This window comes from Chlamydotis macqueenii, chromosome 1, assembly GCF_036417535.1.
Source record: "Chlamydotis macqueenii isolate bChlMac1 chromosome 1, bChlMac1.mat, whole genome shotgun sequence".
Lineage (NCBI taxonomy): Eukaryota > Metazoa > Chordata > Aves > Otidiformes > Otididae > Chlamydotis > Chlamydotis macqueenii.
The window spans coordinates 124,976,145-124,993,746 of NC_141556.1; the positions used below are offsets into that span (position 1 = coordinate 124,976,145).

At 45.4% G+C, this 17,602-nt stretch overlaps 1 protein-coding gene across 2 annotated transcripts in view; it reads right to left on the bottom strand.

Annotated features, from left to right (window-relative positions):
• LANCL3 (LanC like family member 3) overlaps positions 1-2,757 on the bottom strand; it is a 34,532-nt gene extending 31,775 nt beyond the window's left edge. For both annotated transcript variants that reach the window (XR_015261090.1, XM_086766584.1), the window contains exon 1: positions 2,212-2,757. Coding sequence is in view for 1 of the 2 variants with exons in the window: in XM_086766584.1 (XP_086622710.1) it covers positions 2,212-2,757 (546 nt within the window). In the remaining variant the exon portion in view is untranslated. The remainder of the gene's footprint in view (positions 1-2,211) is intronic.
• Positions 2,758-17,602: the final 14,845 nt, after the last annotated feature.

The following is a 17,602-nucleotide window of genomic DNA, read 5'->3' on the forward strand; positions in this document are numbered from 1 at the left end:
GACGCAGGGTCTGGTCCAGCAATGTACTAATTAAAATAATTCTGTATTAGAATGGGAACATTTGTCAAAGGATCCAAATTTTGCTTCAAGCATGAGTACACACAGACTAAAAATCACTATCATCTTCCTCATTAAGGAGCAAAATATTATAATTGAAGGTTTTAATTTTTGTTAAAACTAAAAATTAAAGTTGATTGTATTAATACTTAACAGTTTAGATTATTTTGACTTATTTCTTACACTGTACACTTAAAATTACAATGTGGTGACAGAATAAATAATATTATGGAAGGATGCTTACTGATTAAAACAATAGCAAGGGGAGGCAGAATACGTTTTATTGGCAAAACTAACCTCTCTATGGTTGTACTTAACCCACCTGCTAAATGGAGTCCACAATAAGCGTATACCTGTGCTCATCTGTGGGATGTTTTACTCTTCACAGCTGTGTAAAGTATAATTTTTCAGTAAGCAAGCAAAAAAAGAGAGGAGAGCTTTCCCCTTCTTTGAACTGCCTGTCAGAGGTGATTGCACCTACTCTCCAAACTGTTCAGCGATTGCTCTCAAGGATGTAAGATAAATGGACGAAGGAATTAAATGAAGCAGTAGCATCCAGAGTGCTACCTCATTCAGCTGGTATGTCACACCACCATCACTAAGCACTGACATGGGTACTAGACACACTCTCCCAGTGCAAACTGCACTAATAGGGATAGCTTATTCCTGTGTGAGGAACCATCCTCTCAGACTGGCACTGCTGCATGATGCGTGAAGGATTATGATGCACCTACAAAATACTCCTCATATAGACAGTGCTGTCAGAATAAAAAGTTTGGTTATGTTATGGTTATGAATAACACAATGATTTTTATGGTTATGGTTCTTCAGACAGAATCCTGTACAAAGAAACAGTTAGCATGTATGGTGTGCTATTTCAAATGCTCGGTGCTGTAAGAATTTTTGTTCAAGGCAATCAAAGCATTCAATTGACTTAGCATTCTTCTAGGCTTCTCTGGATACCCTGGAGCCTCCTGACTCCTCCATTAAATGAATTTCCTTGGACTCTGATTGCAGTAACCGGTATTGGATGGGGCAGAGACACTTGTTTTTACATCATTTATTTACTTGTAATAGTTGCTTCCTCTCCCAGGAGGAAAGCAAGCCAGAAGCATATGAACTTGCAAATCAGTGATTAACAGAGAAAACACAAATTGGACCTGACAAGAGGACAGGAACAAAAATCTAACAAATGCCTGCTCAGATACCACACTGACCACTTAGTAACGAACACCAGAGCAAACAGAATCAGTTGCATTAATTATTATGCTGTAGCCAGTGAAAGCTCTGAATTTTCGGCACTGACAATGACAATATCCGAGGGTGAAGTCCCAACTGCTGAAACCAACAGCACGTTGAACCATAATCACATCTCACACTTCCAGGAAAAAAAAAAAAAATCTCTCATTCACGAAAAGCACCAAAATTCATGATCAGATTTCCAAAAGACTACCAGCTCATGTACGCTGGGGTTAGGAAAACCAAGTGCCTCTGAAGATCTGGTTCCTTGCTTGCAAATTACAGCACCACTTATTATTATAAGTATTATGAGGCTCCTCACTCTGTTTTACCCAATGCTATTCCTTTTCACACCCACTTCATTTTACGGAAATACTCTTGAAAAGCCCGGGGTAGCTCCTGCCAAATAATCCACCACCTGGCAACCGGCAGCCCATCCTCTCGGCGTGCCCGGGGAGCGACCCGCAGCGGGGTGCAGCGCCCCGTTCCCTTCCCAGGGCCCAGCCCCAGCAGCGGGACGGCATCCTGCACCCCGCACCCCCTGTGCCCCTCACTCCCTCTTGCCGAAGATGCATTCTTTTTCCTTTTAGGAGAGGAGCGCTGCGCAGAAATGGCTCCTAGGGAAAGCTCCCCTCTCCGCGCCCCTCCCGGGAGGCTCTTCCTGAAGCGTGCCCTCGAAGCGCAAGGTGGAAAAGGAGCTTTTTTTTTCCTTCTTTTTTTTTTTTTTTTTTTTTTTGAGAGGGGTACATCCCCCTCTGCGGCGGGCCAGGGGCGAGGGCACGGCCCTGCCTCGGCAGCGGTGCGGGGCGGGAGTCCCAGCCCGAGGCACCGCCGCCAGCAGCCGGGGCCGTCGGGGCCGCTGCCCCCGGGGGTGACCCACAGCCGTCCCCCTGCCCCACCACCCCCCGCCCTTACCTCCATGCCCAGCCGCTGCTTCAGCACCAGGGCGGCGCAGAGGTAGCCGGCGCGGCCGACGAAGAGCTCGTCGGAGCCGCACTCGAGGAAGGAGAGCGGGGCGCAGACCTCGCTCAGCTCCCGGAATTTCCCCAGCGGCCGGGCGAAGTCGGGCAGCCCCAAAGCGCGGTAGACCAGGGCCGCCACCGCGTACACCCCGGCGCCGCCCAGCAAGAAGGCGGCGCGGGTGTCGGCGTCTGCCTCGCCGCCCCCCTCCTGGTAGCGGAGGCAGGCGTCCACGACGCGGCGGGCGGCCCGCAGGTAGGCCTCCCGCGAGGGCGCGAAGAGCGGGCACTGCGCGACGTGGTAGAGCATGTAGGCCACGCCGGCCACGCCGCCGTACAGCCCGCCCTGGCAGCCGCGGGGGCCGCCCAGGGGCGGCAGCTCCCTCAGGATCCGCTCGATGGTGGCCGTTACCAACGGCACCGCTGCCTCCCTCTCCGGCGCCGCCGCCGGGCTGCCCGGGTAGTCATCGAAGCGGTTGGCGAAGCAGCGCTGGCTCTCCATGGCACCGCCGTGCCCGGCGCGGCGCGGCGCTCTGCGCAGCGGGCGGCAGCCAGCGAGCGAGCGAGCGAGCGGGGAGCGGCCGGGGGAGGGAGCGGGGAGGCGGGAGCGCGGGGGGGAGGCGGGAGGGAGCGGGAGAGGCGGGAAAGGGGCGCCCCCGCAGACGCCCGCCGGCCGTTGGGGAGGATGCGCGGCGGTGCCCGGCACGGGCCCAACCGCCGAGAGCGGGGCTGGGGGCGAGGCCGGCCGGTCGCCCCGGCGGTGCTACAGGTCCCTTTCCCAAAACCCCGGAGCGGAGAGGCCGCTGCCCCAACGTGCCCGCAGCGAGCACTTCCCAAGAGGTGGCTGTGACCCAGCCGGATTTCCAGAGCCCCGGACCGAGCCGTGGGGGAGGCCGGCCCGGTCGGGGTGTCCCGCCGGGGTTGGGGAGGGGGGGGGGTCCTCCTTCCCACCCCCCCCTGCTGCACCTTTAGCCGAAGATCCCCGAGGAATAAGAGATTTATTGGGTTTTTCATCCTCTCCTCACCCCGCTGCTGCCGGAAGGAGCCAAATATTTTGCTGAGCCTGCAGGAGAGATCCGAGGGCAAGCAGGGTGGCCGGAGGGCTGCCGAGTTATTCCTGGTTGTGGAACAGCCCCTCGAGGTGGGGTGTAGCCAAATCCAAACGAGGGCAACCCGAGGACAGTTTACATGGAAAGCTGAGCAAGTCCTCAGCAGACCAGCGGTGGCACAAGGCCATCTTTGGCCCTTTTCCTTCATGCATGAGCCAAGCAGAGCTTATGAGGAACAGATAATTTAGGCCACTGAATAGATTCCTAGTTAAAAGAAAGGAAAAAAAAAAGAAAAAGAAAAAGGAAAATCTTGAAGCAAATACGAAAAGCAACTCTTACATTATACAAATACACAGTTGTCACATCTTCCCCAGCAATGTGAACTTGTGCAGCATCATCAAAGATCCACGACTTCTGGTCGCCTGGTGGTCTCTGGTACTTTCTCTGAAGATGCAGCCTCTGTAATTGAGGGCCTCCCCGAGGGAAGGTGGAAGGAGCAGCTTGCTGGAGGCTCCAGCCAGAAGCCAGCAGCTGGCACAGCAGCGGCAAGAGCCAAAGCATTGTCCCTTGGACACTGAAAGACCTTTCTAGAGTTGTGGCTGGCTTCTCTCTGCTTCATGCTGGCTGCTTGTTTTAGCCTGCCTCCTGCCTTCCCCTCAAAGTACCTTCAACTCTGTGTAGCTCCTCACTTGCACTTTCACATCCAGTTTTAATTTCAGCTCACCTGTCCTTTTTCTTTCCTTCCTTTTTTTGGGGGGTTTATGATATGCTCAGAGGCATTTACTTCCACCAGCTGATTTTGGTTTCTACGCTTACCTTCAGTGCATTTTTGCCATGTTTATGTGCATTCCAGATACCACCCAGTAGTCTGTTTGTACAGTGTTCCTTAAAGCCCCATTTTCTGGCTTATTCACAACTGTACCATCTATGGTTTCTACCACACAGATGTTGGCCATCTAGAGCATTAAAAATGTGAAAATGCCCTACCAATGGATAGGACATCTCATTCATGTATTATTTTCTGTCATAAGCTGTTTTCTGTTGGCCTGTTGATAGGGTTCAGGGTGTAGCTAAGGATTTTCCAGCATAATTTCTGTTGATTGTAGAGAAGTGCTCCCTAAGTGCTCTTTTAAGTGAAAATTTGGGAGTTTTATTTTTCATTCTGACACCATTTATTGCACATTTTGGGGATGCTTGCTTCATCTTTTCCATCTTTTTTTTTTTTTTTCAAATTAAAAGAGCTGGTATTTTCCTGTGATCTTCTGGTGTCCCAGACATGGTTTTCCCATTGATGTGAAGGAATCCTCTCACTGGAGATGCTTGTCTCCCTGCACTGAAAGTAACCGAGTAACCTTGGCGCAGGCACCTCTTTCTGAGAAACTCTGCAAAGGGGTGTGGATCTCTGCCAGTATCAGCAGCAAACGATTTCAGAAAAACACAGACTTTGTAAGAAAATCAGTTGGGTGAGCAGCACTTCTATATGAAGGTCAAATAAGACTGCTACAATATTTTTCAAAAATGAGTCAGTAATGACATGCCGAAAAGGAACACCTTCGGTGTTCTGGAGAGTCTTTTGACAAAGAGTGCTTAGCCACTGTAGGGTTAGCAGATGTCATACAGCAATCAAGCAAGAAATGAGGACGACAGTTTCTGCTGTACTTCTTTTGTGTAAGAGTATTAAACCACCAAAGCCAGAAGGAGAACTAAATTGAAATTACATGTGTGCTTCTTATAGCTGTAAAAAAGATAAGTCTGAAACTGCTTATGTTTTCGTGTACAAAAGCTTCATACTTTTAAACGGGATGTATTCTCTATCTTTTTCACTCAACCTAGCACAGATGCAGTCCTGATACAAACGGAAGAGAAGTAGGGCTGATTCTCAGATGTAGATCAGAAGTCTCTCATCAGATCATCCTTTGAGGTTTGCCCTCCTTTTGGGTCCCAGAGTAAGTGTGGGCCTCCAGTGTATGGCTTCATGTGGATTACCCCCCCTCATCCCTCTGCACTGCTGCAGCTCCCCGGTTTGTGTTCCCTGGGCATGCCGTGCCTCCACTTTGGCTCTGTAAAGCTGATGCAGCAAGCCAAGGAGTGGGAAATAAGTTACAGATTATACAAGGAAAGGATATGACACTGGCATGGTGGGTGGAGGTAACAGTGGAGGAGGGAGCTGGAGCCTCAAAGCTGTTTCTTCTGTTCCAGTAAATCCATCATTATAGAACGCATCTTCTGGAGATATGCCCGTTGCATATTGATAAAACCTAGAATCGTGGAATAATTCAAGTTGAGAGGGACCTTAGGAGGTCATCTAGTCCAACCCATGCTCAAAGTAGGGCTTCTTATTGGTCTACTTGTTCCTGTGTGCTTGTTCACTTCTACTTGTTTATTTACATACGCCTGCAGGGAATCCATGCCATCTGATATTCCCAACAGAGCACAGTAGTCTGTCCTCAGTCCCTGTAGGGACTGGAGGCATTTACTAACAAATGTCTTGTGCGTTACTCTGTTGTTTGTCTTGTATACTTTTTACTGATGTAACAATTCAGCATGCTTTCAGGATCTTTGGATACCCACATGGGTGCCAGTTTTGTTCTTACCCACTATTCCCCATCTCTTCTGAGTTGAAGGTGAAGCACTGATTTCCCAAACACAGGCTATCAGTAACAGAAGTGGTGTGAACACAAGTGTTTAGTGGTGTGAACACATTGGCAGGGTTGCGCTAGAGGTTCTTCAGGCTGGTTTGAGCACACCAGCTGTTAAATTCAAAGTTAGTTCCCACCCTACCTATTAAAATCAGCCATCGGTACCCTTACTGCCCAGTGCTGCCCTTCCCTTGCCCGAGAGCTTTTCCACTGCAGGTCGGCTTTGCAGCTAGCTCCTTTCTCTGCCTATTTGGGCTTTGTCCTGGGAATCCACACTCCTAAACGAGTGGCTCTGGGGTTTACAGGGTCACCTCTGTCCCTGCACTGTAATCAATTCATATTTGGTAGGCAGCTGGCCTTTGGGCATTTGACAGAAGGGAATGAATTAGGCAGAGCTGTTTCATGTCCACATTAGAAAAAAAAAGTACCTGTATTCCCTGTATGCCCTTCTTCTACCTTCCCTGCCATGGATTCTTGAAGATGAAATTATCACTGTGCTCTGCAGAGACCGTGCTAGTAGCCAAAATACAGAGGGGTCTGACCAGGAGTCACGCAGCAGAGGCAGCCCTGAGGATTTCATACCATTCTCATTCGGCAGCCACATTGCCCCAGCAGTCTCTGGTTGTTTAGTATATTCTGTTTTCTTACCGTAAGTGTTCTTCTCATTTCTCAGGTTGAGCTGTCGTGTTCTTTATGGACTCCACTTACAAGGCTACACAAAAGCTTTTGTGTTTTTTGTTCTATGATGACCAAGTGACAGTGACATGAGGACCTGTTTTGAAAATTAAGTGCTTCTTGACATTACACAATGGAATCTCCTTTCCTAAGTCAACCTTTTATTCTGTTATTTGTGTGTAGTTGATAATACAAACACAATTTCTGCATTACAGAAGTGATACAAGTTTTAGTGCATGTATTGCCAGTTAATCACAAGGAAAATTACACATAGGAAGATAAAGCACGTTATTTCACAGACATTATGTTAAATATTGTGTCAGATACTTAAATTATCCTACCTCATTTGAATTCCAATAGGTATACAATGAATACTCTTGTGCTTTTATGCAGCAGACCTACACTCTGAGACTTGCGTGTATTTGTTGTTAATCAAGCTGGTCCATGATCAGTGGAACTAATAAGGTCTGGTGTCTGGCTGATTTGTTTTCTGCTTTCCATTATCACCATCTTATCCGCAGGCCTGTTCCGTGTTGGCGTGTCTCACCTTGGTCACTGCATCCCAGCCATGCTTTTCCCATTTGATGGGAAGCATGTGCCGTGAATGGCCTGGGGGGCTTGGCAGGTTCTGCGGCTGGTGAGCAGAGCTGAGCTACAATTGGCCCATGGTAAGGGGCTGCACTGAATTACTTTTTGCTCCAAGGGCACACCGAATTTCTGTCCACTGCTTAGTTTCGTGAAACTTAGGAATTGAACAGGAGTTTAAATTCTTTGGGACTGACTTTATTACCAAATGTGGCTGAAATTGGCCAACAGATGCAAAATTACGGGGATAGGGGGAAATGCTGAATAGGTACTTGGACAGTCATGCATGATCATGCAAACCTTGCTTCCTTAAGAAACAAGACTAGAAAGTTTTTGGGTTTTTGTTGTTTTTTTTTTTTGTGAGAATATACAGTGAACAACTTAAAAGGTCTTGTAAAAAGATACTGAAAGTGTGGGTAGAGGTACTCATTGCTTACAGAATCGACTCTGCTTACAGAATATCCCATTTTCCATTTGGAAGGGTTTCAGCTTAGATGAATACATCGCGGCTGTTATGAAGTCTCTGAAGAGAGTATTACATTTTTCAGTATCTCTGTGTAGACTTACTTGCTATGAGTGAATCGCCATTCAGCTGTTGACAAATGCCAGGGCTTTCTGCAGAGCAGGAGGTTTGACATTCTGAGTTTTGGTTTAACTGGTAAAAATCTAACTTCAAAATACCAATACCCTACCCTAAGCTTTTTCCACAGGCATTGTTATTCCTAGCATTCCTTCCCTTCTCTTGAACCTACTCAAGCTAAAAGGATGGTGGAGCTCTTTTCTGCAGACGTCTGTCACAATCCACAGTTTCTTTGTCCAGCAGATTACGTCCTTTTTTTTTTTATGTTCAAGGTGATTTCTAATGAACCGCAAGTGCTCTTATATGCTTAGAGAGCAGTAGTTAATCTGCAGTTCTCTGCATAGTTCTGAGATTGTCTAACAGCATAAGGAAGCAAAAAATCTCACTGAGCACTCCATTATTAATGCTAAAACAAAATAGTTATTTTTGGCTTACTAATTAGTCTGTCAGTACAACATATATTGTAAATTCTAAATTTCCTTAAGTGCATCTTTTCTACAAGTGATGTCAGTGTGATATCTTAGATATTAATTGTAACATTTTTTGTCAGAGCTGAAATTTGGAAGCATTTCAAAATACAGGAACAAAAATCAATATCTGAAATCAAGTAATGTTTTTACGTGAAAGCAGCTAACATTTTTATCCATAATGTTTTACTTGAATGTTTTTCTCTGTACATTTTGCTATTGCCTTTGTGCTAGCTCATCTCAGTAATTGCTGTGATGGAAAAGTTAGACTTTTATTAATGAATCATGCTTCTGCTTGCCAGGCAGGGACCTCACCCAGTGGACTTCATCCCACAGCACCTGCAAGTGATGAAGAGGACACTGAGGAATAACGCACATTGTTGGAATTTCAAGCTATAAGACTGAGTCTGATAAGAAAATGTCCTAGGATCTTAAGTACAATTAATGATGATAATGATAATAGTGTTTTTATGTCCTTGAGGAAAGACAGCTTCTCTAGAAACAAGTTACCCTTTACTGATATGCTAGGAAGTTAGATATATGAGCATGGAATATTTCCAAGTTCTGAATCATCAAAACTAATGCAGCATTTGACCTTTTTTGAAATTTCCATCTTGGCCCTGCATATTGACCAGGTCTAAATCTCTTAGCTTAACATATTTGAGACATTCATAGTGCCAGGTGATACTCTGTGTGTTGTAAGATATGTACACATGCACGGGCACACACACATGTGAGTTGTTAGGTTGGGTTTTTTTGGTGGTTTGTTTGTTTGTTTTTTGTCATACTAACACAAATATTGGATAAGGCTGGATTTACAAAATGAAAACGTTAATATGAAGCATTTTTCTGAGAACTTTGTATTCCAGCTATTTTTAGCATAACCTAAGGAGTAAAGTACAGGTCCAGCTCTGTGCAAGTGGGAGCAGTCTGGTGTAGATGCTTTCATGAATCTGCAGAATACTGACTTTTTTCCATGGGATGCTGACGAATTATCCCTTACAACTGCAGACCTAGGAAAACATAAAATAACCTGACTTTGCCTGTATAGTTTTGTCCACTCAAAGAATGAAACAAATGGCTTAATTTAAGACATTGAAAATGGATGAGCTTGATACTCAAGAAAACTGCAGTCTCATCAGTCATTTTTTTTTTTTATTGACATATTTAAAAGCACAATTCTCTATATATTCACAGGATGACAGAATGGCTGAGGTTGGGAAGGACCTCTGGAGGTCATCTGGTCCAAGCCCCCGCTCAAGTAAGGTCACCTAGAACTAGCTGCCCAGGACTATATCCAGGCGGCTTTTGAATATCTGAGCATGGAGACTCCACAGCCTCCCTGGGCAGCCTGTGCCAGTGCTTAGTCACACTAACAGTCAAAAAGTGTTTCCTGATGTTCAGACAGAAGCTTCTGTGTTTCAATTTGTGCCCTTTGCTTGTCCTGTCACCTGGGCACCACTGAGAAGATCCTGGCTCCATCCTCTTTGTACCCTTCTTTCAGGTATTTCTTATAAGATCCCTCCCTGAGCCTTCTCTTCTCCAGGCCGAGCAGTCCCAGCTCTCTCAGCCTTTGCTCATATGATAGATGCTCCAGTCCCTTTATATCTTAGTGATCCTTTTCTGGACTCTCTCAAGTAGCTCCCTATCTGTCTTGTACTAGAGAGGCCTAGACGCAGTACACCAGTACCATTCTTGGTCTACTAAATTTATTTAGGAGTCCATAAAAGTTTGTTTGTTTTTTATGTGGATGTTGCCACTGAACTTCAAATAAGACTCAGAAGAGAAAATAACTGTCGTGGCTAGAGTTTTTAGTTCTTAGGCATCCTGGAAGAATGCATGGAGCACTTTTTTTTTAAATACAGTGATAATGTTTATTGGGAAAGTGCCAAGAACATTTAAAGATCAATTTCTATTCACAGTCTTTTATTGCTCTTGCACTTAGTACACTGTCTGTCTTCATTTCATTGTTTCATTGCTATATGTTAATCTGATGGGATGCATAGAAGCTCTGCTAGACTGTGCTCGATGAAGATTCATCTGTAGCAGTTCATGCTGGTTTTGTTTGTTCAGTGTTCAAAGGGGAGGTAGCAGAAATATGAAATATAATCTGTTTTGCGGTTTGTTTGGGTTTTTTTTTTTGGTAGGAGCAAGTTTTGTTAGTGGTTTGAAGTTATAAATTAAAATAATATGAAGTTATTGGACTTTGAACAAAAATATTTTGCTTTATTTTTGCACCCTCAAATGTGTAAGCTGTGATCCAGGAAATATTTACACCTGGGATTTATCTTACATATGTAAGTAGTCCCTCATTGCTTTCAGTAAATAGTCTTTGCAAGAACATGGTCTAAGATTGTTTCAGAATGCCATTAAGCATTTTTGTTTTTCTAGGCTTCAATTTGCAAATGCCTTTAAAAAAAAAGCTGGAGGATATATAAAAATGATTCACAGCTTCATGAATTATGCAGAGAGACATTCCAGTTCACTGTTGATGAGGCAAAATATTCAGGTACTAAGATATAAATTTGGATGGGATATTACAAAATCAGGCTCTGATTCAGTAAACCATATGGGTCAGAAGTATTGCTCACATACATTATATAAAGCACATGCTCAAGTGGATCAGACCTGTACTGCTCTGGCACGGGATTTGGACCTTCCAGGTTTCTGTAAATTGAGATTTCTCTGAAGCAGGCAGAATTAAGACTGTTTAAAGGGCAATTTAAACCACTTCACACTTCACAAAGTGACACTAGTGAATGACAGAAAAAAATCCCACTGCCTTTCCATACAAACATGGTTATTATAAGTTCTCTATGTAAGCCAAATGATTCAAGTCCTTTAATGAAAAAGGCAATGTAGATAAAGGAAATTAAATATATGTAATATTTAGACACAGACTTACATTATATGTATATGTATAAGCTCATGTTTCAGATTTGAAACTAAAACTTGCTTTAGTGAGTCTGAAAATAATTTTAAAATGGAACCATTCCTTTCTCTGATTATTACCTTTATTGTTGCACCTCACTAAAAGCAAATGACTCCAGTTGTACCTACTAATTTACTGCTTGATTTGTTTGCTGGTTTCCACACTGCTGCTGTGGAAGCTAGCCTTTTTTGTGTCACCCCCTTGCTTTCAGCACTTGTGCAAAGAAGAACCTCAACACTACTTTTTAGAATCACGACTTGTTTAGAAGAATTTGCCTGCACTTGCTGCTTTCTGTCGCTGTCTTTCCTTCCTTGTTCCCCTCTGTCAGAGTCAAATTGTGAAACAAAGCCATCAGCTCTCTGCAATTGGGCATTAATACACAGTTTGGTGAGAAGCCTCTCCTTTGAAAAGAGTGCTGGACTCGATCATGAGAAGTCACTGCAATGAAAACTTTGTCTTTGTGCTTGGAAGTGCACCTGCTGATGCCGACAGAGCTGGACTGGCTGGCTTTCTGGATGCCCCACATTTAGATGCTTGTTCTTCAGTGCATAGTGACTTTCACCAATGTTGGTGCTTGTTACCTACTGTGGAGAAACCAAACTGCTGCATGTTAGCCAATGTACAAACTGTTCCCTTTTTTTAACTTCACTTTGCCTTCTAGCGTAGAAAGGCTCAGAGACACATGCTCGGGTATTTAGTCACATTTTTGCATATTCACCTTTAGATTTAGTTATTGTTGTGTTCAGGAGATGGATTTGAGTGTTTCTTCTGATTGGAACAACTCTATCTCAGCAGGAGATCAGACGGATGTTTTCAGTGGACTTGACTCCCATTTACATTAAGGTCCTGGACTCCCATTTACATCAAGGTCCTGCTCTTGGATAATGCTTCCTGGAGCTGTGCCTGGATCAGCCTTGGCTGTCACTCGAGTTGCTTTTCACTGCTTGGGCAGTTAAAAAAGATGGAAACCCAGTATATCCAACCTTGTTATGCATAGGAATTTTCTGCTGGCATCCTCCCCACCATTACCACAGAGGGAGTTTCTGGGTGAGAGAGGACATGTTCCAGGCATTTTATGGCTCTGTGATGACCTCTTCCTAAAATAGCACCTAAGGACCATTAATTTCTGGAACAAGGTAATGACCCTCCTCCTCTCCCACACATATCCCTGGCACACACGTCCTGGAGAGCGTGGGCACTCGCTGCTCACTGGCAGGCAGCAAGTGGAGTGTGAAAGAAGCTCTGTGGCACTCGGGCAGCATTTTGCTGCCAACATGTTAAGTCCTTGGATCCCTGTTCTTCACCTTATGGCCCACAGGCGTGACTGTTAAAAGTATGAGATTAGGAACAGAGGTTTACATCTGTTGGCTGAAAAATTATTAGTTAATTCATTGTAGCTTCCATGCTAACCCTTGGCTGAAAACAAAGATTTCTGAAAAGGCATCTCTGTCTCCAGCATGCAGCAGAGAGAAGGCAAGTTCTGCAGAAAATGTCTTGCTTGGTGCAATCACCCCAAACTCTCTCTGCCTGGCTTTGTTAAATGCCTACCCTCTTTAGTGCTTGCCTTGCAGGCCCAGAAAGCTCAGATTTTTATTCTCCCAAAGAGATATATCCAATGCACAGGGTGGGAAGGCACTCCGATCACGGGGCAGAGGAGGTGGTACAGCAGCCTGGAAAGTGTACTGTGAAGTAACTCTCCCTCGCTGAACCTATTTTCTCCTCTCTTGTTCTGTAGGCTGGAGGAATAAGAGATGGCAGCTGGAGCAGGTGGCTGCTTCTGGGAGGCAGGTTTCATCTAGAAGGAAGAAAGTTTCATAAGAAGGAAGACATGTAAAGCATGGCAAACAAGTGAGATGTAGCCATAGCCAGGGGAAGTGTGACAGGGGCCAAGCGTATTAGCATCACTCTCGGTGTGTGAGACTTGACAGGTCTTTCATATCAAAGGCACAAGGGTCATGTGTGGTTTTGGAGCTTGTCCCTTAGGGCAGCGTAAGCAGGATTAAAGGCTTGAAATTAAGTCAATTTAGTTTAAATAAATTCAAAAGATGCTTCCTTCTTCCGGCACATTCTCCTCAGTATAGGTTGGGTTTTTATGATATTAGGAATTAGTAAGAGTAATATCACTTCCAGCATGTAGCATAGCTGAGATGAGTTAAGAATTCATAAGTGCATTTGGAACAAACAGCTCCATGTTACTGAAAATAAGATCAGTTATGTGATTAAAATGAATGCAATCAAATTTGAAGCTTCAGGCACTGCAGCTAAACAAACTGATATCTCTAATCAGCAAACGATGTTCTTTTAAGGAACATTATAATTTAAAATGGAAAAACTGCTTTAAAACTGTCTTCTCTAGTGAACAAATGACTATGCAGCAATATTTACATAGTTGTATATAACATCTTTTAAATGGAATTCATGAAGATTTTCTAATTGGAGCTCCACAAAAACTTTGCACCTAAGAATTTGATACAAGGGAGACATCTGGTGAGACATTCCCGTAATGCCGTGTCTTGGCACTGTAGGCTCACAGCAAGAGGAGCTGGGCTTAGCTCGCTCAGTACAGAATTCCTCAGCGGGCCTCAAAGGTACCTGTATATGAGACACATGGAAAATTCTTGCGTCCTGGCGAAAACCCAGTTTCTCTGTTATAAATTCTCAGTTGAAGTATTTATAACATTGGCCTCAGGGACTTACAGAACTGGGGAAGGTGCGGGAAGGGAAAGTGCGGGAAGGGAAGGGAATGTGCGGGAAGGGAATGTGCGGGAAGGGAATGTGCGGGAAGGGAAGGGAATGTGCGGGAAGGGAAGGGAAGGGAAGGGAAGGGAAGGGAAGGGAAGGGAAGGGAAGGGAAGGGAAGAAGAAGAAATAAAAAGAAAGAAACAGAAAAAACCCAGGAATTTCTGTGTGTTGTATTTTATGCTTCTTTTTGACATCTGCACACACAAGCAATTCCTTATGATTTTTACAAGTTCCCTGTTATTCTTTCCCTTGAGACATTTTAATTAAAATGCCAATGATGTTATAGGGTGTCATGGTTTTGTTAGTGGGGGGGGGGCCTAAGGTGGTAGCTTCTGTAGGAAACTGCTAGAAGTTGCTCCCCTTTGTTCAGTGGACTCGGCCGGGCCTAGGGCGGACCCGCTGCTGGCCAAGGCCGAGCCAATTGGTAGCAGAATGTCCTGTGATAACGCCTCTGCGATAACGTATTTAAGTAGGGGAAAACAGAAAAAAAAGGAGAGAAGATGTGAAGCAGCTGAGTGGGGGGCAGAGAGGGGGAGGCGTGAGCCTTGTGGGCCTTGCAGGCCGCACGCTCTGGCCTCCCGCCGGGCAGCCGACTGGGCCCAACTCAGCCCAGCCCAGCTGCAAGAAGTGGAGAGGAGATGAGAAGTGAATGAGATGTAAAAAGGATCCTGAGAGGCATCTGCCAGCCTGTTGTAAGGAACGGCTGCAGATGCCAAGGTCAGTGAAGAAGGAGGGGGAGGAGTAATTCTGGCCAGAATTCCCCTGCAGCCTGTGGTGATGACCATGGTGGAGCAGGTTGTCCCCCTGCAGCCCATGGAGGTCCACGGAGGGGCAGAGATCCACCTGCAGCCCGTGGAGGACCCCACGCCGGAGCAGGTGGAGGCCTGAAGGAGGCTGTGGCCCGTGGAGGGCCCGCTGGGACAGCTGTTCTGGAGGGACTGCACCCCATGGAAGAGATGACCCACGCTGGAGCAGTTTCACGAAGGACTGTGGCCCGTGGGAGGGACCCCACGCTGGAGCAGAGGAGGAATGCCAGGAGTTCTTCCCCCGACGATGATACAGCGGCGTAAAACAACGTGTGATGAACTGACCGCGACCCCCATTCCCTTCCCCCCCCGCCGTGCCGCTCGGGAGGGGAAGGTAGTATAGATAATGTTAAGCCCGGGAAGAGGGAGGGGTGGGGGGAGGTTATCTCGTTCCCTGTCTCATTCTCCTGCTAATTTTAGAAATAAATGAGTGTTTTTCCCCAAGTCGAGTCTGTTTTGCCCGTAACAGTAACTTTAAGGATTTCTCCCCATCCTTATCTCAAACCTTGAGCCGTTTTTTTCCTATATCATCTCCTCCTATTCTCTCGGAGGGTGGGGGGAGCGAGAGAGAGACTGCGTAGTCTGGTCCCGATTGGGGCTGAACTACAACAAGGCTAGTGATGCTCTCCCGGAATTAAAGATGCGTATTGTATTTTCTTTAAAGCCTGACATGTTAAGTGCTCTTTATTCTCCATGCAGACTCTGGTTGTCTTGAAATTTGCTGTGTTTAATGGGGACAGAAATGAAAGTGTATATTTCATTTATTCTACACTAATGCCTTTTTACTCTAAGTAAAAGCTCATGGAATGAGGTAAAACATCCACATTACTGAGCCAGGCTAATCCTATGACTGAGAAGAGTCAGGAACATAGACTGCGTCTCAGGCCTGTCCTTTGGTGCATCCTGCTTTTGGAAAGCGTTACCATGCTGATGAAATCACTGAAGGTGACTCCAAAGAGTTTTGGTCCTGCTCCCAACCCTTCTTTTCATTTGCAGAATGAACAGAGACGTGAATTGATCCTCTGTGGGAGAGCAGCTTACCTGTTTGATAAAGCACAGAGAACTGGTATGCCTGTTTTCAGAGCTGCCATCCATGAAGATGTCTATGAGACCATACTCAGGTCTCTTGATACATGAGACTATAAAAGTGTAAAACTTTAATAAAGATATGTAAAGCTAATAATACTTGATTATCATGACAATAGTCCTATAAGCATTTCCTTGGAAGTTATATTTTTACTGTTGAAAAATTCCACCTGTTTTAACACATATTTTTGAATGCACATCTTTGACTGTATGCCTCTATACAAACACAAAGGTGGAGTGAAAAAAACTCCTAACTTTACTGTGACATTTGTGTGAGAGACTTAGATAACTGGTTTTCCTTTTGTTGCATTTTCTACTTCTGAATTGCTGGAAAAAATTTTGGTAAACACACATAAGAAATACTGTAGGCACTATATTTTTTTTTGCACCCACAATTAGAAATTGAGCAACTCAGTGGAAATTCACCAGAACTACTTATTCTGTGCTGCAGACATATCTGTTGTGAGATCTGATGTCCATATCCTATCATTTACCAGAAGTCCTGTCTAATTGGGGCAGGACAACCAAGTGATCAGACCCAGTCAGCATGAGTTTATGAAAGGCAGGTCCTGCTTGACCAACTTGATGTCCTTCTATGACAAGGTGATCTGTTTAGTGGATGAGGGAAAGGCTGTGGATGTCATTTACTTGGATGTTAGTAAAGCCTTTGACACTGTTTTCCACAGCATTCTTGTGGAGAAGCTGTCTGCTCATGGCTTGGACAGGCATACTCTTTGGGTGAAAAACTGGCTGGATGGCCAGGCCCAAAGAATTGTGATGAGTGGAGTTAAATCCAGTTGGCAGCTGGTCACAAGTGGTGTTCCCCAGGGCTTGCTATTGGGGCCAGTTCTGTTTAATATCTTTATCAATGATCTGGATGAGGGGATCAGGTACACCCTCAGTAAGTCTGCAGACGATGCCAAGTTGGGCAGGAATGTTGATCTGCTTGAGGGTAGGAAGGCTCTGCAGAGGGATCTGGACAGGCTGGATCAGCCAATTGTATGGGATTCAACAAGGCCAAGTGCCAGGTCCTGCGTTTGGGTCACAACAACCCCATGTTACAGGCTTGGGGAAGAGTGGGTGGAAAGCTGCCCAGCAGAAAAGGGCCTGGGAGTGCTGGTCGACAGCCAGCTGAATATGAGCCAGCAGTGTGCCCAGGTGGCCAAGAAGGCCAACAGCATCTTGGCTTGCATCAGGAACAGTGTGGCCAGCAAGAGTAGGGAAGTGATTGTCCCCCTGTACTTGGCATTGGTGAGGCTGCACCTCAAGTACTGTGTGCAGTTTTGGGCCCCTCAGTACAAGAAGGACGTTGAGTTGCTGGAGTGCGTCCAGAGAAGAGCAACGAAGCTGGTGAGGGGTCTGGAGAACAAGTCTTATGGGGAGAGGCTGATGGAACTGGGATTGTTTGGTCTAGAGAAGAGGAAACTTATTGTTCTCTACAACTCCCTAAAAGGAAGCTTTAGCGAAGTCAGTGTTGGTCCCTTCTCCCAAGTAACAAGTGATGGGACAAGAGGAAATGGCCTCAAGCTGTGCCAGGGGAGTTTTAGATGGGATATTAGGAAAAAATTATTCACCAAAAGGATTATCAAGCATTAGAACAGGCTGCCCAGGGAAGTGGTGGAGTCACCATCCCTGGAGATATTTAAAAGACATGTAGATGTGGTGCTTAGGAACATGTAGATGTGGTGCTTAGGGACATGGTTTAGTGGTGGACTTGGCAGTGTTAGGTTTATGGTTGGACTCAATGCTCTTAAAGGTCTTTTCCTACCTCAGTGATTCTATGATT